Source organism: Drosophila persimilis, unplaced genomic scaffold (genome assembly GCF_003286085.1).
Source record: "Drosophila persimilis strain 14011-0111.01,24,50 unplaced genomic scaffold, DperRS2 tig00000000-arrow-pilon, whole genome shotgun sequence".
NCBI lineage: Eukaryota > Metazoa > Arthropoda > Insecta > Diptera > Drosophilidae > Drosophila > Drosophila persimilis.
In genome coordinates, this window is record NW_020825288.1 from 25,362,720 (window position 1) to 25,380,156 (window position 17,437).

Below are 17,437 nucleotides of genomic sequence, written 5' to 3' on the forward strand. Positions count from 1 at the left end.
AAAACAGAATCAAAACCTTGTAAAACGATCCAATTATAAACGACCCGAGATATAAGTTTTGGTACAATAGCTACATTTCTTAAATTATTTCCCGGTTTGCTTTTCCTTGCATATATGCAAGTCTATGAGAAATTCGGTTCATTGTTACATATTAATCTAATGGTCACTATGCTTATACAGCTTGTTTTTGTTGAAATTTCGTATTACATTTTTTGAAATTTGTTGATAGGTAATTCTTGAGCACCCAATAAATTGGTAGAGTAGAACTCCAAGGATGTGTGTGTGCCGGAGTATGGGGAGATATATACATAAGCCATAAGAATTCTGGAACTCACTCGGAACAAAGCTCTACTGACTTCTAAGATTGGCTTCAACTGTATGTCGTACCCTTGAAGAGGAGCATGGAGGTCGTGACTGATGTTGATCTTATAGATCGCAGCACATACCGCAGAAGGGGGTAGCAAGGATTTGAAACCTTTATTTACATAGGACTAGCCGGAGAAGCTCGAAAAAGTGAAACTAAATTAGGAGTCGGAGTCGGATTCGGATGAATCCAGTATTTCGGGCGGACAGCAGACGATGCTGGGGTCATCGCAAGGCAGCAGCTGCGAGCAGTGAGATGTTCCCGCAGTCTGTAGGAAGATCAGGTAATCCGCAAACATATTGTATGACCAGAATATTTCATTCTCGCACTTAAGGCTGTGGTGGTATCCGGCTCTTCGATCGTATATCCAAACGCGTGATTTTCCCGTTCGACCGTGACATTTCTGTGGAAATTTTTGGCTAAAAATAAGAAATGTGTTATCCGTTTATGGTTCCACTTATGCGTTCCGCTGCTTACAGCTCAATGAGGGCTTTCCTTTCAAGTTTCTTAAACTCTTCGGATTGCGCCACTGCGCGCAATGCCGGTGGACCATCCCATCGCTCTGCAAAGGTTATGAGGAAATGGAATGGGATCTGATGGAAACGAATCCCCTCCACAATGAACCCGAGGTACTTTTCGCGCTGGGGCCAATTATAGTCTAGCCAAACGATGGCGGCCATCAGAACCTGGGGAGACGATTGGGCTGCAGTGAATGTGTCATTTGAAGCATCCTCCAGGGGACCCTGCACGCACCTCCAATTCGGTATTAACCGCCAGACAACCATCCATAAACAGACATTGCACTATCGGCGGCGGGAGGTTGACGAACTCGGAACTGGCGACAAACTGCAGAAATCCCTCACCCATGCGTGTCATCAGAATCTTATTGAGGGTGCAGCTATTGAGTGAGACGCTGCCGACAGGGCAGCCGCAGAGCACCATGGTCGTGAAGCTGTCCATTGTGACGATCTCAAGCATCTCCCAGCATTTGGCGAGGAGATATTCGCAGCCAAAGAACTGGGCGGCCTTTAGGATATTCAGTAAAGAGGAGTGCCCGATGGAGTCCTTGACCTTCCCCTCGAAGGGCCAGCGATAGAGGATACCAAAGTCATGGGCGCTGATCACTTGGGTGGAGATGTGGTACTCCTCCGTACGCTCCATTTCGCGGAACAACTTACTAATCACCTCCAAGAGCATTCGGTGGCACTCGAATCGCTTATTATCCACCACCACCACCATATCGGTGGCGGCCTTGTTTTTCTCGATGGAGTGCACTAGCGAATGGGCTACGCTTTCCCGCACAGGCCATATGTGAGTCGACCACATGTCCTGCGTTGATTCGTACGATGGCACCAATTTGGCCAACGTTGTCTTGGGGCTCGGGTTCAGTTCAATGATTGCTGGAACAGACTGAAGTTCCTCCTCCTTTTTCTCCTCCTGCACCGAGTGTATGGTCTCCTCAACACTTGAATAAATATCCAATTCTTTAAGAGTCTTCGCAATTGATTCGGAGCCATCCACAGTGATGGCAGTCTGAATGTCCTCTGTCTTGTCACCATTCTGTGTCATACTGCTGCTGATCTCTGTTGAGCCTGCGTCCTTCATATTACTTTTTTCTCTCGGGGTTTTGTGTGTGACAGATACGGGGCGGAGAGCAGCCTACTCGTTTCTGAATCTGATTCGAACTTGTTTTCTGCTTAGTTTCTCTCGGGAAACCTCGGGAAGCCTTCATAGCAACTAACTTTCATAAAGCCGTCTAAGCGAGTGTCTTACTCTTTTCCCAATAACTTCACAATTATTTTTCCGATTTTGCTAATTCTTGGTTCTCAGGGTCACAAACCTACGGCCATTCCGACGTCCTTTGTCCTGAGTAAGGTTCTTCCCTTTCGATATAGGCGCTAAGGCTTATTTGTTGGCGATCCGAGCACTTTATTACTTAGATACATACATCAAATAGAAAAACATAATCCAATACACTTTGTTGTTACACTGCTTTCGACTTAAAAAGAAACCTCAGGCCACCCTCAGGTATCTGCCGCCCTAGGCTGTGGGCAGAAACGTCAGCTTCTCGTTGAGCTGCAGCTGTGTCTTGATAAGCTGGGAAAGCGTGATGACCATCAGAAGGTTGCGTACATTGGCGTTGAACATTTGGGTGAACTGCTCGTGGCTCATGTGCGGCACGGAGTGGATGAGGTCGAGCAGCTGGCGGCCCACAGCGTTGTCCGGCGTCACCTTGTGAGCAATAACATCGTCAACGTACTTCAGGATGAGGTCTAGCAGGGATTGCAGCTTCGTGGAGGCTTCAGAAATTTGGGCCAGGTCCAGCATGGGTGGCACTGTCTTTGGACGGTTGGCTGGGGCAACGCCCACCGTCTTCTGCAGCAACTTCAGACCAAAGGTCTCCGGCTCGTAGCTGGTCAACTCCACGGGAATGGGTGTGAACATGCAGCCGGTTTTGCCGCCGGGCACGCCCAACTGGATGCACACATAGGACCGCAGGCCCATGCGTCCGCCCTGCAGGGATGTGTCCACGGTGAGATGGACCGGATTGTTGCACTCCCGGGCGTAGTACTCATGGATGACAGAACTGTGGTTCGTCACATCATTGCCGGTGGCCCACCAGCCGACAACAGCCTCGTTGGAGTTCACCTTCCTGTTCAGGTCGTACATGTCCAGGGCATAGCTCAGCTCCGCCTCCACCTGGTCGTCGTGTTCCTTGTGCGGCACACAGAAGCAATTGGTCACCTCGACGACACCTTTCTCCACGGATCCCAGCAGAGTACCGATGACGCGGTGTGACTCCGCATTGCGCCTCTCAAAGGCATCCACCACCTGGAAGAGCACCACGGGATGAACGCGAACAGTTAGATTTAGTGCTGACATATTGTGAAAAACTCAATGCTGTTGCAAAATTCAAGAATTTCTGCGAAAAATTTCCAGGCCACGCTGTGTATTTTCAAGATAGAGATGGGAGAAACAGACCCTCAGAAATATACCAATTATATACCGTCTCATTTTAAAAATATACCGCAAAATATACTGACAAATTCAGCTCTAACATACATATTCCTCGTTTTTTATATTCCGTGGTATATTACTAGCTATATAGAACATTTAGCCATGCCCACATAATTTTATACGATTGATGAATCAATTTTCTACTTAACTCGTTTATTCTTAATACTTGCTTTTATTGCTTTAAACAAACGAAAAAGGAAATTGCTACATTTTGATATTCCATTGAATAATGCTTACTAACTAAATCTCTCAGCAATGCCCACATAGTTTTATCCCATTGATGAATAAATTTTCTACAAGATTGGATAGTTTTTAATCCTTGCTTTTATCGTATTTTGGCTAAAACAAGGCTTAAACGAAATAGTTCAACAAAAATACAGTCGCAATGTTGCTGGTATTTGAAGACATGATGCGTGCATAGGCATTTTTATACCCTATTTCGTTAATTTTATATGAAGATGAAACGTGATTTTTCTGTAATTTATATTCTTTAGACATATTCAAGTACATTATTAGTATCTTGTATATATTTATCTCGATCCTGATACCTACTAAGCCTTGGACAAACATATTCACAACTCTATAACATCCATTTCGCTAGGGTATGACAATTAATGTTGCCGGTAATCATTGTTGTCAACCGGTTATGACGACTAATTCTTGGTTATTCTTTCTTCCGTCGAAAACATGTAACCTTTCCTGCCAAATATTTAATTCAAAAATTAACCGTCTTTATTAAATTCTAAGCTAAAATTTTTGCTGGATGGCCATTTTTGGTCTGGTCAAAATAATAAGTACACTGGTGTTATTTATAAGTTTTAAAGGATTTGATAAGGATTTGGTCAAAGGCTTGTTGGTTTTTATTGAGTTCTTTCATATTTAAGTACATGAGAGGTAAGAAAAATTCTTTAGATAGGCCGTGCTGCTGGAGAAAATAATTTTTCCATAAATCATCAAAAAGGAAGGAAAATTCTCCGGGAAATTGCGAAAAGTCTTGGACGCTCGGTAGTTTTTGTTCAGAATGCTTTGATATCTAAAGTGCTTATTGAAAATCGAGGATGGAAGAAGAAATCTTTACAAACAACGGACACCCGCATCATCAGTCTTGCAAAAAAGGATCCGTTCATGTCTTCCAAGGGCAAACCCGCTGAAATTGGTAAAAAAAATTAGCTCTGATGGGTCTTAAAGTGCAATAACATGTTATTGAGCGACGAAAAAAAAATAAATCTTTTTGATAATGATGAAGATGTATACAACGACCAAAAGGCAATTCGGATATAAAAACATATTGACAGATATTATGCAACCTTATGTTGAGGAAAATATGCCCTTGAGATGGGTCTTTCAACAGGAAAATAACCCAAAGCACACCTCAAAGCTGGTCAAAGCTTGGTGTACGGAAAACAATGTCAGCGTTATGACTTGACCAAGTCAGTCTCCTGAGTTCAACCCAACTGGAAACCTTTGGGGTGACTTGGAAAGTCGAATCGGTACAAATACTTTTCGAATTCTTGGGGATTTGTGCAAAAAATGTGGTATGAGATTCCAGCTTTGTAGAATTGCTGTACTTATTAATTATTTTGGCCAGTAGTATATATATATTTTTTACATTTCTGTTTTTCCGTAGTTATGTTAACGCAACGTTTTTTCCACCATCGATAATTTGGAACATCACGTTTTAAATGTCTTTCAATTATATATATCTTTTGATACATAGTGATCTGCTACAGTCTGGGCCAATTATGATTTCTGATTTGCCGTGAGTGGTTCGGACACACCACCTTGCCATCTTTTCCGCTTAACATTAGGATGGTAGACCTGGATGGGGTGCTGCTCCGCAGTGCAGTGCAGTAACCGAGGGAGAACGAGCCTTGCCCTCATTATGCGTCTCATCAATTATTACACCACACCAGGGAATATTGGAAAGACTGGGGCTTGGGCTTGGAACTGGGATGGCTTGGTTCTTGGATATTATATACGATAACAGAAGAAGACATTTTATGATAACTTTGTATGCTGTGCGCAGGCAATTGCAGAAGGGGAGTTAATCATCTGAGGAATTTTCCGGGTCTTATAAGTCTGCTTTGGCTTTGTAGTCGAACAGCGGAGAGGGGAGGCAAAGAAACGGTAGAATTTACTCTTCAAACACAAACCGACAGACAAAAGAAACGCCGCAACGACCTTGTTTACATACAAACAAATTTTATTAAATAAGTTTTTACATAATGCACACATTTGTGTTGTGTATTAATACGCTTTGTATTTGTATTTCTACGTGAGATTAGCCCTTCTATATGCGGGCCTTTCTATTGGCTAATTGCCACCAAATCAACAACAGCTGGTGACCGACTGTTCTACCACACTTCACACTTTTGAACTGGATTCATGGGGGATCCTTCGGGACACTGGAAGTCCTTGGCAAAGTCCTTCATGTTGCTGAGCGAGCCCAGGACACGGAACTCGGATGGCGAATGCACGCCGGTGGTGATGCGCATCTTGAGAGATTCTGCAAGCCAAGGAGATTCTTCAGTAAAAATATCTCAAGATATTGAGCTGCTTATGTGTACGTACCTTTACGATATTTGGCACACCAGGTCTGGCCGGCTGAGATCCAGAACATTTGCTGCGGGGTATAGTCCAGGCCGGGCAGCTTGGGCTCCTCTCCGTGCTTCTGCACCCATCGCTGGTAAGCAATGTACGACTCCTTCACACCGCCATTGTCGGCAATGTTCTCACCCTGCGTATTGATGCCATTCAACTGCCAACGAGAGTTCCATTTAGAATTGAGCTAAACTTTCAAACAGTAAATATCACTTACATGGAGACCTGTGGCACGTTCCGTGTAGTTGCCGTACTGATCAATTATGCACTGGGCCTTGGAGAGGTAGGCCTTTTGGGTGTCCGGCTGCCACCAGTCGCGCAGATTTCCCTTGACATCGAACTGGCGACCCTGATCGTCGAAGCCGTGGGTGATCTCGTGGCCAATCACGTAGCCAATGGCTCCGAAATTCATGTATTTGGGACGCTGGGCATTGAAGAAGTGACCCTGGAGTATTCCCGCGGGGAACTCTGTCAAAATCAGGAGGAAAAGTATATTAAAGACCCTGTTTGCAGCGGAAAACTCTTCCGCTTACGTATGCTGTTCTCCAGGGACGAATAGAAGGCATTCACGATGGCTGGACGGGCGTGACGCACCCAATCCGTTTTGTTGACGGGGAGACGCAGCTTGTTGAATGAGTAATCGGTGCCGAAGATGTTCATGCCCAGGAAGGACTCGAAGTATTTGTCGGGATCGATGTCCAGCTTAGCGTAGTACTTGGCCAGTTTTTCATTGTCGAGCATCTCGTCTGGATAGCCGATGTGCGTGGCCATGCTGTGGAGCTTCAGCTTAGCCTCCTTCTTGGTCTTGGTATCCATCCAGTTGACCTCGTCCAGAATGTCGTTGAAGACAGCCCTAATGTCGTTGACCATGTCCAAGGCATTCGCCTTCGAGTCCTGGTTGAAGTGCTTGCGCACGTAGAGCGAGCCGACCGATATTCCCAGGCTGATGTTCGAATGTTGATTAATTAGATGTGATGTCGTTTGTTGGAGATTCGAGATTGTTGATTGGAGTTGAAGTTGGAGGTGTGCAGTTATTGAAATGGTGGAAGAGTTGGCGTGAAAGTGAAACACAAAATGAATATGCATAATTAAGATATAAGTCTGGTTAAGTCGCTTGATTGGCTACCCGGAATGCTGGGACCATGGGGAAGTGAGCAAAGTAAAAGAGCCGCCTAATGAGATCGAATGTGAACAAAAGTGCTCTGAAACTCAAAATGAAACCAAACCCACTTATCCACACTAGAATACCGCTATGCAGCGATTTCGATAAGCAGCGGCTGTTGCCGTTGTTGTTGTTAAATGTGGGTCTGTTAGCACTAAACTACTCGTATTATTGGACAAACGGTTTCCTTCATTCATACAGTTGTGCGTTTCTGTGCCTGGGCATGTCTGTGCGATTGTGTGCTGTGTATTGGCTGTATTGTGTGTATTGTGTTTTATAGTTCCCGTGTGAAAATTTCGGAAATTTTGAATGCGTTTCTCTAAATTTTGTAAGTACCTATCGTTATCTTCTTCTTCTTCATCCATGCTGCAAAATCACAAAGAAACCAAAAGAAGATACAGTAACAAGTGAAACTTGCTGCAGATAGAATACATATGTACATAGTATGCAGGTGGCAAGGCCTAACCAAGGCATCTACGAAGACAGCCTCCCGATCACCGCAGCCCAAGAGACAGCCGAAGGGGGACACACTAACCTGTCAGTGGCGATGTCGACACACTCCTTCCAGCGCGCCTCCTGCTCCTGGCGTCCGGACAGGGCTGTGGCATACTGCAGCTGCCTCTTGCGGAACTCCTCGCTGAGGAATCCGATCGAGAAGGAGTGGATGCGCCAGAACATGTAGTTCGCAATGTCCCGCTGGGGCGTCTTGGCCAAAAGCTTGCCGAGGTCCTCGAAGAAACTGGGCACGGACAGATTGATCATCTCGTCGTCGGCCATGCTGAGACCCTCGGGCAGCAGGGCATTCATGTAGTCCACCCACTGGACATAGGGATAGGCGGCCTGAAGCTGCTGCGGACTGCGCAGATTGTACAGCTCCGAGGAGTTGCGACGCTTCTCGTTCGGCCACGAGATCTACGAGAAGCGAATATTACAGCACGGATTGGGTAACGGCCAGAGTAACTTACATTTGCCAGCGCCATTTCAAACTCGAGAGACTGCAGCAGCTCCTTCTTGGCCTGGTCTTTTTTGGCGCCGAAAAGCACAGCAATGTCCACCATATACTCGTAGTAGGCCGTAACCAAGGTCTCATTGAATCCCTTGACCAGATACTCGCGACTGAGGGCCAGCGCTGACTGATCAAGCTGCAATTCAGAGAAAGTCCTCAGTTATAGGTCATTCCAGAGGTTATTTCGTTACCGACATCTATCAATCGCTTTGTGCTGTTCTGAAGATCCACTCCGATGGAAAAGTCAATGATGTAGTCCATGCTGAAGCCGGCGTTTCGGAATTTCTTGACCTGCTCCTGCCAGCTCCAGGTGTTATCCGCGTTCCAGGCCTCGCCCTTCAGCAGTGGCCAACCGCCCAGGGACTCGGCCATCCTGGTGATGGGTTCAGCGCCCCGAGACTCGATGAGAGCTGTGGAAGAGGATCAAACGTTACTACCATTAATATCCACTCTAGAGAATCTACTGCTCCACTCACTCTTGTTCATGCACGCCTTGTACAACAGATTGGGCAGACGGAAGTGCTTGGGCTCCGTGTCCGGGCGGTCCGCGGTGATGATGTCCTTCAGCTGCTCCTGCAGCTTGTCCGAAATGACAGAGAACGTGCTGATGGCCACCTTGTCATCGGGTATGTTCTCCTCCTCGATGTAGGTGCCGCAGGCGAACTCGTAGAAGTTGTCACACGGCTCCACCTCGGGCTTCATCTTCCGCAGCACAGTCGAGGCCGTGTGGATGCACTCCCGGCTGAGGCAGGCATTATCCATCTCCGACTTTCCCTTGACCGGAGCCACCGGCACCTGGTTCATGCTGGTGGTATCCCCATGCAAGGCCGTGGCTTTTGGGCTCTCGCCCCCGTCCGTTCCCATGTTGTTGCCCCTCGACCTGAGAACATCGTTCAGCCAAAGACCCAAGACGGCTGCTGCCACCACGAACAGAATGCTGCTGACAATCAGGAGGCTTCTCTCCAACTTGGTGCGTCGTCGCCACCAGCTTGGATTCCTATAAACGAGGGAGGATGTATATGTAATTTAATCGGATCATAACAACTTTCTTTGCCTCTGCTCCACAGTCTGCTCCACACTACAAAGGTTTTAGGCTCTGATAGCCGCCCTATCACTAATTTCTTCGTGGATTTTCATAGTAGTGTTTGTACTTATCAGTAAAGAAATTTTAAGAAGGTTCGGTTCGGTTCCACTGATCCTCTACGGCTTAGACTGTGCCAAATACGACAGCGTTAGGAACTTTGCGATACAATGTGGGATACAATAAGTTCTTAATGTGGCGTGGCAATCGATCCAATGAAATGCTCAGACCTCAAATCTGCTGTTCAGTGTAATTGTTGGGCTCACTTCCGATTTTTCAATGGATCTGCCTGCCTAACTCCCCGCAACCACCTGGCGCACTCGGCTTGGCAAATTGGTGGCTATAACGAGTGCTGTTTTTTGTTGTTCAACTGGTTAAATTTTGTGCGCACCGCACAAGTCTAAAGAGTCATTTCAGCCAGCCACTCTACTGGTGCTACGGGTAGTTACGACATTTGAATTTTGTACACTATTTTAATATTTTGCTGATTTACTGACACACGAACGCACACCCAGACCAAATACCCAGCGAAGCTCCCACCAAAATCCGGCACCCACACCCACACACGCTCGGAGTCAGTGTCGGGCTTATATGGATGAAGCTTTTTTAATGTTAAACCATTTCCGTGGTCAAAGTGTAAGTAGATCAAAAAATAAAAACTGAAAACTGATGAATTTTTGCACGCTTCAATTACTGCTGAAATTGTAAAATAATAACACAAAAGTTATGGCTGGACCAGCAGCGAAGATGCTTTTAATGAGCGATTAAGTCACGGGCAGTAAATTCGTTTACTGGCCACGATTACGGGAGAAAGGTCAGGTCAGGCTCGATGAACAATAGCCGTAGCCGTAGCCCACAGATACGAGTATCTGATTCTGCGAGATTTATGTACATCCGAAAATTCACGCAAAATGTTCCACCAATGTTAAAGCAATTATCTGGGTTAATGTGCCTGAACTTTTTCAATCCAAAGCCACAAAAAAGGGAATGAATAAATAAAATATATCCATCTATACTAAACATATGTATATTACGAGTATGTATAAGTAGGTATGTGTGCGTGAGGCGCCCTTGAAAGTTCCCATATAAGTGTATTGCGGAATTTGGCAAACGGATTTACATATTTGATTTGTTTTCAGCATTTATCAAATATTTTGACAGTACATAGTAGATAGTACATAGTATATCTTATTTATTCGGTTTTCTTATTCCATTCTCAATTGCATACTCAAGTTTCGTCGACTTAATGAATTCTACTCCAGCAAAGATTACCGAAAGAACTGGTTAATATGTCGAAATTTTAAGAAAAGAATGCCAATCAATTAACCAGTTTTGTAAATGATTTTACCAATTTTTAACAGTTGATGCGAAATTTACAAAGTTGAACGACATTTTCAGCTCAGCTGGGCCCCAGATCCGAGAGTGTGTTCTCATTGAGTGGGTTTCCGTCCTACTGATAGCTCCCGAGCTCTCGGGGCATACTAACACAGAAACATGCTAAATAAACAGAGTGAGCAGGCGGTGAATAAGCAGAAACGATGAGATGAGGGTCTCATCGAAACTTGAGTACCCTTTCTCATGTTGCAGTTAAAGATAATCTTCACAATAATCTTGTATAATCCCACACACCTGTCGATTCCGTTTGCCGAATATGATAGATGATTATCGATCATATCCCGCGCTGGCTAAGCTCAGAGCTTCCCCAATTAGCCGAGAATCGTGCCGTCATTCCTCGATGTCTGGCGGCATTTCCTTAAGGCAGCTCTCCCCCTATCACATGCGAAGATCACGACAGACGACCGACGACCGTCACCAGAGCCCAAGAAGCTGTATCCCATTATGCAACTTGCACCCGAACCCACACCCGAGCCCACTCCCGAACACCACACGAACCCGCACCCGAGCCCGAACCCGGGCCTAACTTTAGCTTAACTTTTGCATTCCCATGGACGCTGTGTCGCGCCTTATCAGGGATTGCGATGGATGCCCAGATGCATTCATGCAGCTGAGAGATATCTCTCACTGATGAATACACAAGTGTTACCAACTTTATGTAAGTGGCAGCGGCTGGACGATGCTGGGGTGCGAGGAGGTGTTCTGGTACGGTACCCCGGGGCTCCGGCAGGGTCCATGTCAATAGGTCGGGCAGTTTGAAGCGCAGCCCTCCTTTTGTCTCTCATCTCATCTCTGCGTCTTGTCGGCGGACGAGTTGCGTTGCCCAATAAATGTGTCAAGTGCAGGCGGTGTGCTTTTGCCATTGACGTGGCAACAACATTGGCGTCACCCACACGCTCACACGTGACTCGCACACACGCAAAGATATAGATATAGATACATATATATCTAGATACGTACATATCTATATAGGTATGTAAGTATATTTGAATCTGTGTGCGTTGTGAGTTGTGTGTTGTGCGAGTGACGTTTGGCAACATTTTGACGCTCACGGGCTCCGGGGCTGTGTGTTTTTATTGTTTTGCCTTTTAATATGTTTTTGATAGTTTCTGGTGTCCGTTGGCTCTGTCTTTATTAACATTCAAAGCTTGGATTGACAGCCCCAGACATTTTTGCAATATTATCTATATTTTCTTTTCCCCAATGCAGCCCCATTACATAAAGTATTTGGAAATTCCACTTCCTTTTGGCCCATTTGCACATTAATAAACGTGCACTAACACCTCGGGATAATGTTGGAAGTATAATAGCTAAGAGCATGACCCTTCCTTTTGCCTTGGCCCCATATCATCCAAAGGTTGAGGAATTACCAGATGGATGTCCCTCCAGACATTTGAAGCACTGAAACCTCTGCTTTACAAATTTGTAAGTCGAATTTCCAACATTTTATACTCGTACAATTTCCCCGTATACTCGTACAATGTGATATAGCTAGAGCTACTCCACTCCGTAATAGAGCAAGTTAGCTGCAGCATGACGCTGATGACATAGTTAGCAATTGTTAGGGAACGAATTTGAATTTATTGTTAAAAATAATCTGCTGTTCGATATTCAATGAGGGCCACAGGCAGGTTTTAGCGAAGTTTTAACTTTCGTTCGTAAATCATAGAGATGAGATCCCCAAACGTAATGGAGGTAAGTTTATCCGTAGGCACGTGTAAGGGCTTCTCCTCAACCGCTTTCCCAGTCCGGAATTCGCATAGTTTTGGGGTTTTATTGGCTGTCGTTGTACTTTGTCGTAATGCCCAGGCCCCCAAAGAAAATGCTGCGACAAATTGCCTTTCAAGTGTTAATTTGTGCCACAGACACAATTACCTAATACATTTTAATTTCGTTGTGTGAGAGATGCGACTAAGCTTCTGTGGCTCCGAGACTTGCCCGAATCTGTTCGCGTTTAATTGCCCAACGAAAAGCTGTCATATCTTTTAACTGAGTCGCTCCCCAGTGAGAGTGTATCTGTATCTGTCTCTGTATCTACATCTATATCTACATATATCTGTCGCATTTGTGTGGTGTGCGCTCATTAAGATGTCAGGGATTGCAACTGAGACGCATTTGGCCGGAGCGAAGCCCAATTTCAATCCAAAATCTAGATATATGAGAAGCACAGGAGATATGCAGCTATCCATATGTATGTCTATATCTGATTTCTATGCAAATCCGTTGGGGTGGGGTCCAAGCTTTCTCTTTTGTCAGGCTTAAACTTGAACTTGGTCCCAAAGTGGATTTCTTGTATATGGATTGATCTTTTGGTTGGAGAGAAAAATGTGAAAAATGGCAACAGGACCTAAGACCCAACACGTAACAGCAAACGGCCAAGAGGCAAGAGCTAAGAGACCACGACAAACCTCTCGAAATCTATTTATCAGCAGGAAGAGTGCAATTTGCCGCAGCAGGAAGAAATCAGCGACAATGCAATTTGCCTAGTGCCTTGCCGGGCCACTTAATTTGCTACCTTTAATGGGGCTCAGCTCAGGGCAGGAAAAGCCAACGGAAGCCTCTCTGGAAGCGCCACAGAGAAATGCCAGCAAAATGCAGTCCACGGAGGATGCTCAGGAGGGAGATATGTAGGAGTAGGAGCGGTAGTGGGTAGCGGTGTAGAATGTGAATGGTGATGGACCAAGGAAAGGGAAAATAAGAAGCAACAACCGCGGGGCCCGACGTTGATTGAATTGCCGTTGCCACGGCTGTGGCCACTGGCAAGGCCACCTAATTACCGTTATGTGGCAGGATTGCCAACAACTTGTCGGCCGCGCCACCAAGGTTGCCAGATGTCGAAAAGTTGCGTTTCGCATGCTAACATAATGGAAATTATCATATTGTATTGGAAGGGTGCCCAAAACGCAGACACGCAACTCACTGGAGATATTGGCACATGATAATGATAAGTAATATGTACAATAGCATAGCATACGAGTTGTCAACAATAGCCCCAAGTTCAATTAATTGTTATGCACTACGCATCGTCCGTTGTCAGCGAAATGGTGTCTCCACCTATTTTCAGGGTTTGACCTCAAATTTATGAATATAATCATAGGGAGTACTGGTTCGTTTAATAACTGTTATAGAGAGACACAACGTGCGGGAGTGGGACCGATCGTCAACTCATTTAAAATCAAGAAGTCAAAAGACATGAAACTGTTCTCAAGCGATCCTCATATCACCTGACTAGCGGCACGTTCTCAGGTTCCATCGACCTCCGCATTAGCCAGAACAATTACACACCCACACAGACGTATTTCCTCAAGCACTTCAAAACCCCAAAGCCAACATCGCCATCAATCACTGAAGAGACAAATAAGAAAATAATTGACATTTTATTATGTGGAAAATGAGTAATAAGGCCGCTTATAAAAATAAAGGAGGAAGAACAAGGCAAAGACCGGGCCATTACTTGGACTACACGCTCTAAAATCTTGTCGAATTACCAAGAATTATTCTTGGCCTCATTCTCATTTTCAACGACTCACGTACGGTTCATAAGGAAGCGATACGATTAGCCCGCCTTGAATGCCTCCGTAAATTACAGATCTTGCGAAATTCAAAGAAGACAGGTGTGAGGACTCTTAAAACAGCAAGGAATGAATCAGCAGTCGAGGAAGAGCTGGAAAGAGGATAACATGATTTATTGGGTGCGATTCATGGCCAAAACGTGCTCACTGATGGAATTTGTCAGCCAACCAGAAGAGATCTGCCCTACCAGATCACCACCTGCCATCTTCTCTCGTACGCATACTCTAGAGTCCAACCAAAAAGAAAGTGTCGATCGCAGAAAAACCAAAGACCTCTGGGGTTCATAGCCATTTCGTAACCCAATGGAACTGACCGCGGCGATTACATACTTCTGAGCTGTGGCCACGAACAATTCAAAAGGGAAAGGTCAGTTATTATTATTATTTCTGTACATTGTACATGCTCGATGGCGGTGGGTGCTCTTAGCCACAGACTTCACTTCACCTTCAGAAGACGTAAGAAAAAATGAAAATGAAAAGCCAAGAAAATGCAGCCAGTCGGCCGCATGGCCAAAACATTGCTGACCATAATCGGAGTTGCACTTAAAGGTCTGCGTGCATTTAATTATGCACTTGGAGCAAATAGCTGCCAAACAGAACCACAAACAAAACAGAAAACGGTCGACAAAACAATCAACTAGTCATAGTCCGCGAAAGGCTTTAGTTCTTGGCTGATTTCTCAGCTCAAGTCAACTCATTGTCTGCCCCAAATACCACACAAAAACACTTAGGAAAAAATAAAGAAACTCATTCAGAATTAGTCAAATAGCCAAAACCGGTAAGGCAATCGACTCTAAAGGTGTGATTTTTGGTTGTGTTTTTGTTTTTGTTCTTTTAGGGGACGGGGTCCACAATGCCTTTTATTGTTGAGAGTTTTTTTTTTTCTCTGAAATCGAGCCCGAGAGATATGGAGACGACCTTTTTTTAGGCACCAAAAACCAAAAACAAACCAACGACAACAAAAAATACGAACAAAATGTTAAGCTTACGTAATTTTGACCTACAAATTTTCGCATAAATAAAGCACGCAAAAACATAAATCTTTTCATTCCGCCGTAAATATAGACATAACTTTTATGTTTAAAAGTAACAAAAATAACTGATCTCCTGGGGAAAGGGTATTTAACAATGTGGTATTATACGATCGGTTTCGAGTTTCATGCAATTCTTGACGGTGAGAGGATGCCATGGCGGTGGAGTTCAGCAAGAGTTTGGGATCTGTTGAAATTTTGTATCTTCTGTAAATATTTTCTGTTTGCGCATTGAATAATTTAATTTGAGGCCCATTAGCGAGACAATAGAAATGCTGTTAAGATGATTCATAAACGGATGGATGGATAACTAGGAAACACTCGACTCGTAGGTTCTCCACCAAAGACAATGCACTACAGTACAGTCAGCAGTAGTAGCAGTGGGAACAAAATCTGTAAATTGTATGTTACGATTGCCCTTAAATAATTCTACACACGCGTTGCAGGCGTTCCTAATTACAGGCTCAGACTGGGTATCGAAGGTAATGGAAACCGCCCTGAACGTTTCCTACAAACTAAAATCAGTCGCCCAGAAAAAGTTGAATGAATGGAATTTGAAAAATTAGTTGAAAGGCTAATGAATTGACTTTTTTCGGAGAGCGAGCCCATTTCATCTTAGTTGAGTGAACCTGATTAACACCGAACAGATCCCCAAAATGAACTGGGGCCCCCAATGAAAACACGTTTTTCGAATTTTCATCGACAAAAATTGAATAAAAATAAAAATAAAAGCAAAGCCAAAGACAAAGATTTGCCGGCTGCTGGCTCTGTCATTGCCACTGCCGGAATCCGTAAGACAGACGAAACGTGTTTTCAATAAACATGCGCAACTTTCTTTTTCCGATGCGTCCATATAAAATATGTACATATTCGTGTGAATTTAGGGTGGCGGCTAGTGAAACTTATGGGTGGCGGGGATCGAGAAACTTATAGTGTGGAAGAGCCAGAAGCAAATATGTACTTTATATTTTATAGGGGGACTATGGAAGAACTTATGAATAGGCATTATGGGACGTACTGGGAGGGAGTGACTGGATCTGTAATATTAACAAAGATAAACTTACTTAATGACTGTTTGCATGTCGGCCGTTTAGCTGTTTAACAATGTTTAATGTACGACGCGACTAGTTTGCCTAATATTTGTATCTTTTAGTTAACGAGACGCTGCTAAACGCTGTTAAAAATAGATTAATTGTATTTAGTAAACACTTGAACTGAAACTCAAACTTAAAATCTAAATGGTTGTAAGCGTCACAAGCGCACAGTCGATTTCTTCATTTACTCGCTTCTTTGTTTTTGTTTTTTTTTTTATTTATTCGACTATTTAGCAAGCAAATTTAGATTTACACTGGGCTCTTTAGCTTCAAATTTGGAATAAACTCTCAAACGTATATATTTTCACCCACTCAACGATTTTTAGTAGACTCGACACGGCCGACAAGCGACGACCAACTGTGGTCTGTCGTGCCCAAACGCCTCTATATAAAAACAAAAGCGTGAGCCCGTTTTCCCCCATTGATGGAGCTTGGATACTCTATCGACATGACTCTGATGTCTGCTCGACAAAGCGGTTGGAAACGAGTTCTTGTATTAAGAATCTATAAACAAAATAATCTTTTTAAAACATCATGTTTCAATGGACAATAATTATGATTTATATTTTAAAAATCACACAATACAAATTATCTTTAAGTCCTAAGGAAACTCTTCGTTGATATTAACTATTTAAGTAAATAAATATTACTAATTAGCCATTTATCCATCTATATCCGTACCAACAAACATATTAAACTTGTTTCAAGTTTAAAAAAACGTTTTTTTTTAATGAAAATATAGTCCAGAATCCCATTTCGAGTACACTAATTAGTTTGTTGAAGTTTTTGGAAAATACTCCAATCAACAAGGATATATATACATATTTTCCTAGCGTCTTATTAAGAATAATATTCTTGAATCTGGAAATAGGTAGATATAATTATTCTTAAAGGCCTCTCTTGGTATTTTTGGTGGATGATATTTTTGACTATACAAATAATCATTATTTTCGGTCATAACATAAACATAACATAAACTGGATAAAACGTTACTTTTTTGGATTCACCAAAGCTGAGCTTTGCCCTCTTCATTACCGATTCCACATTATCTATAGACAGGGTATACATATGTATGTATGATGTCTACTGGCGAGAGCGAGAGAGAGTTCTCTG

At 43.9% G+C, this 17,437-nt stretch overlaps 3 protein-coding genes across 4 annotated transcripts; all 3 read right to left on the reverse strand.

The window, feature by feature from the left end:
* Window positions 1-142: 142 nt before the first annotated feature.
* On the reverse strand, window positions 143-2,185 carry LOC6591961 (kelch-like protein 7). Its single transcript, XM_002017467.2, has 3 exons — window positions 1,118-2,185; window positions 842-1,050; window positions 143-783 (listed from the first exon to the last, which is right to left on the reverse strand). The coding sequence occupies exons 1-3, from the start codon at window positions 1,967-1,969 to the stop codon at window positions 525-527; spliced, it is 1,320 nt and encodes a 439-aa protein (XP_002017503.1). The 5' UTR covers window positions 1,970-2,185; the 3' UTR covers window positions 143-524.
* Window positions 2,186-2,269: 84 nt separating this feature from the next.
* On the reverse strand, window positions 2,270-3,281 carry LOC6591962 (eukaryotic translation initiation factor 3 subunit F-1). The gene has a single exon (XM_002017468.2). It carries the CDS (start codon window positions 3,245-3,247, stop codon window positions 2,405-2,407), a length of 843 nt encoding a protein of 280 aa, XP_002017504.1. The 5' UTR covers window positions 3,248-3,281; the 3' UTR covers window positions 2,270-2,404.
* Window positions 3,282-5,560: 2,279 nt separating this feature from the next.
* LOC6591963 (neprilysin-2) lies at window positions 5,561-16,403 on the reverse strand. 2 transcript variants are annotated; one of them, XM_026992212.1, is made up of 10 exons: window positions 16,295-16,403; window positions 8,628-9,148; window positions 8,347-8,561; window positions 8,111-8,287; window positions 7,681-8,057; window positions 7,482-7,511; window positions 6,517-6,926; window positions 6,201-6,451; window positions 5,954-6,140; window positions 5,561-5,888 (listed from the first exon to the last, which is right to left on the reverse strand). In XM_026992212.1, the coding sequence occupies exons 1-10, from the start codon at window positions 16,309-16,311 to the stop codon at window positions 5,737-5,739; spliced, it is 2,337 nt and encodes a 778-aa protein (XP_026848013.1). In that variant the 5' UTR covers window positions 16,312-16,403; the 3' UTR covers window positions 5,561-5,736. The 2 variants fall into 2 exon arrangements, with proteins under 2 accessions (XP_026848013.1, XP_002017505.1); XM_002017469.2 differs by lacking the exon at window positions 7,482-7,511.
* Between the last annotated feature and the right edge of the window lie 1,034 nt (window positions 16,404-17,437).

What these genes read in the sequence shown, in the direction of transcription:
- LOC6591963 (XM_026992212.1), bottom strand. An exon ending in TTGAAATGGCGCTGGCAAAT is followed by an intron (nt 8,058 to 8,110) that starts GTAAGTTACTCT and finishes CGCTTCTCGTAG; the next exon opens with ATCTCGTGGCCGAACGAGAA. An exon ending in GAAGAAGAAGATAACGATAG is followed by an intron (nt 6,927 to 7,481) that starts GTACTTACAAAA and finishes TTCGAACATCAG; the next exon opens with CCTGGGAATATCGGTCGGCT.
- LOC6591962 (XM_002017468.2), bottom strand. Translation starts at nt 3,247, where the DNA reads ATGTCAGCACTAAATCTAACTGTTCGCGTTCATCCCGTGGTGCTCTTC.
- LOC6591961 (XM_002017467.2), bottom strand. Translation starts at nt 1,969, where the DNA reads ATGAAGGACGCAGGCTCAACAGAGATCAGCAGCAGTATGACACAGAAT. An exon ending in CGGTTAATACCGAATTGGAG is followed by an intron (nt 1,051 to 1,117) that starts GTGCGTGCAGGG and finishes TCGTCTCCCCAG; the next exon opens with GTTCTGATGGCCGCCATCGT. An exon ending in AGGAAAGCCCTCATTGAGCT is followed by an intron (nt 784 to 841) that starts GTAAGCAGCGGA and finishes TCTTATTTTTAG; the next exon opens with CCAAAAATTTCCACAGAAAT.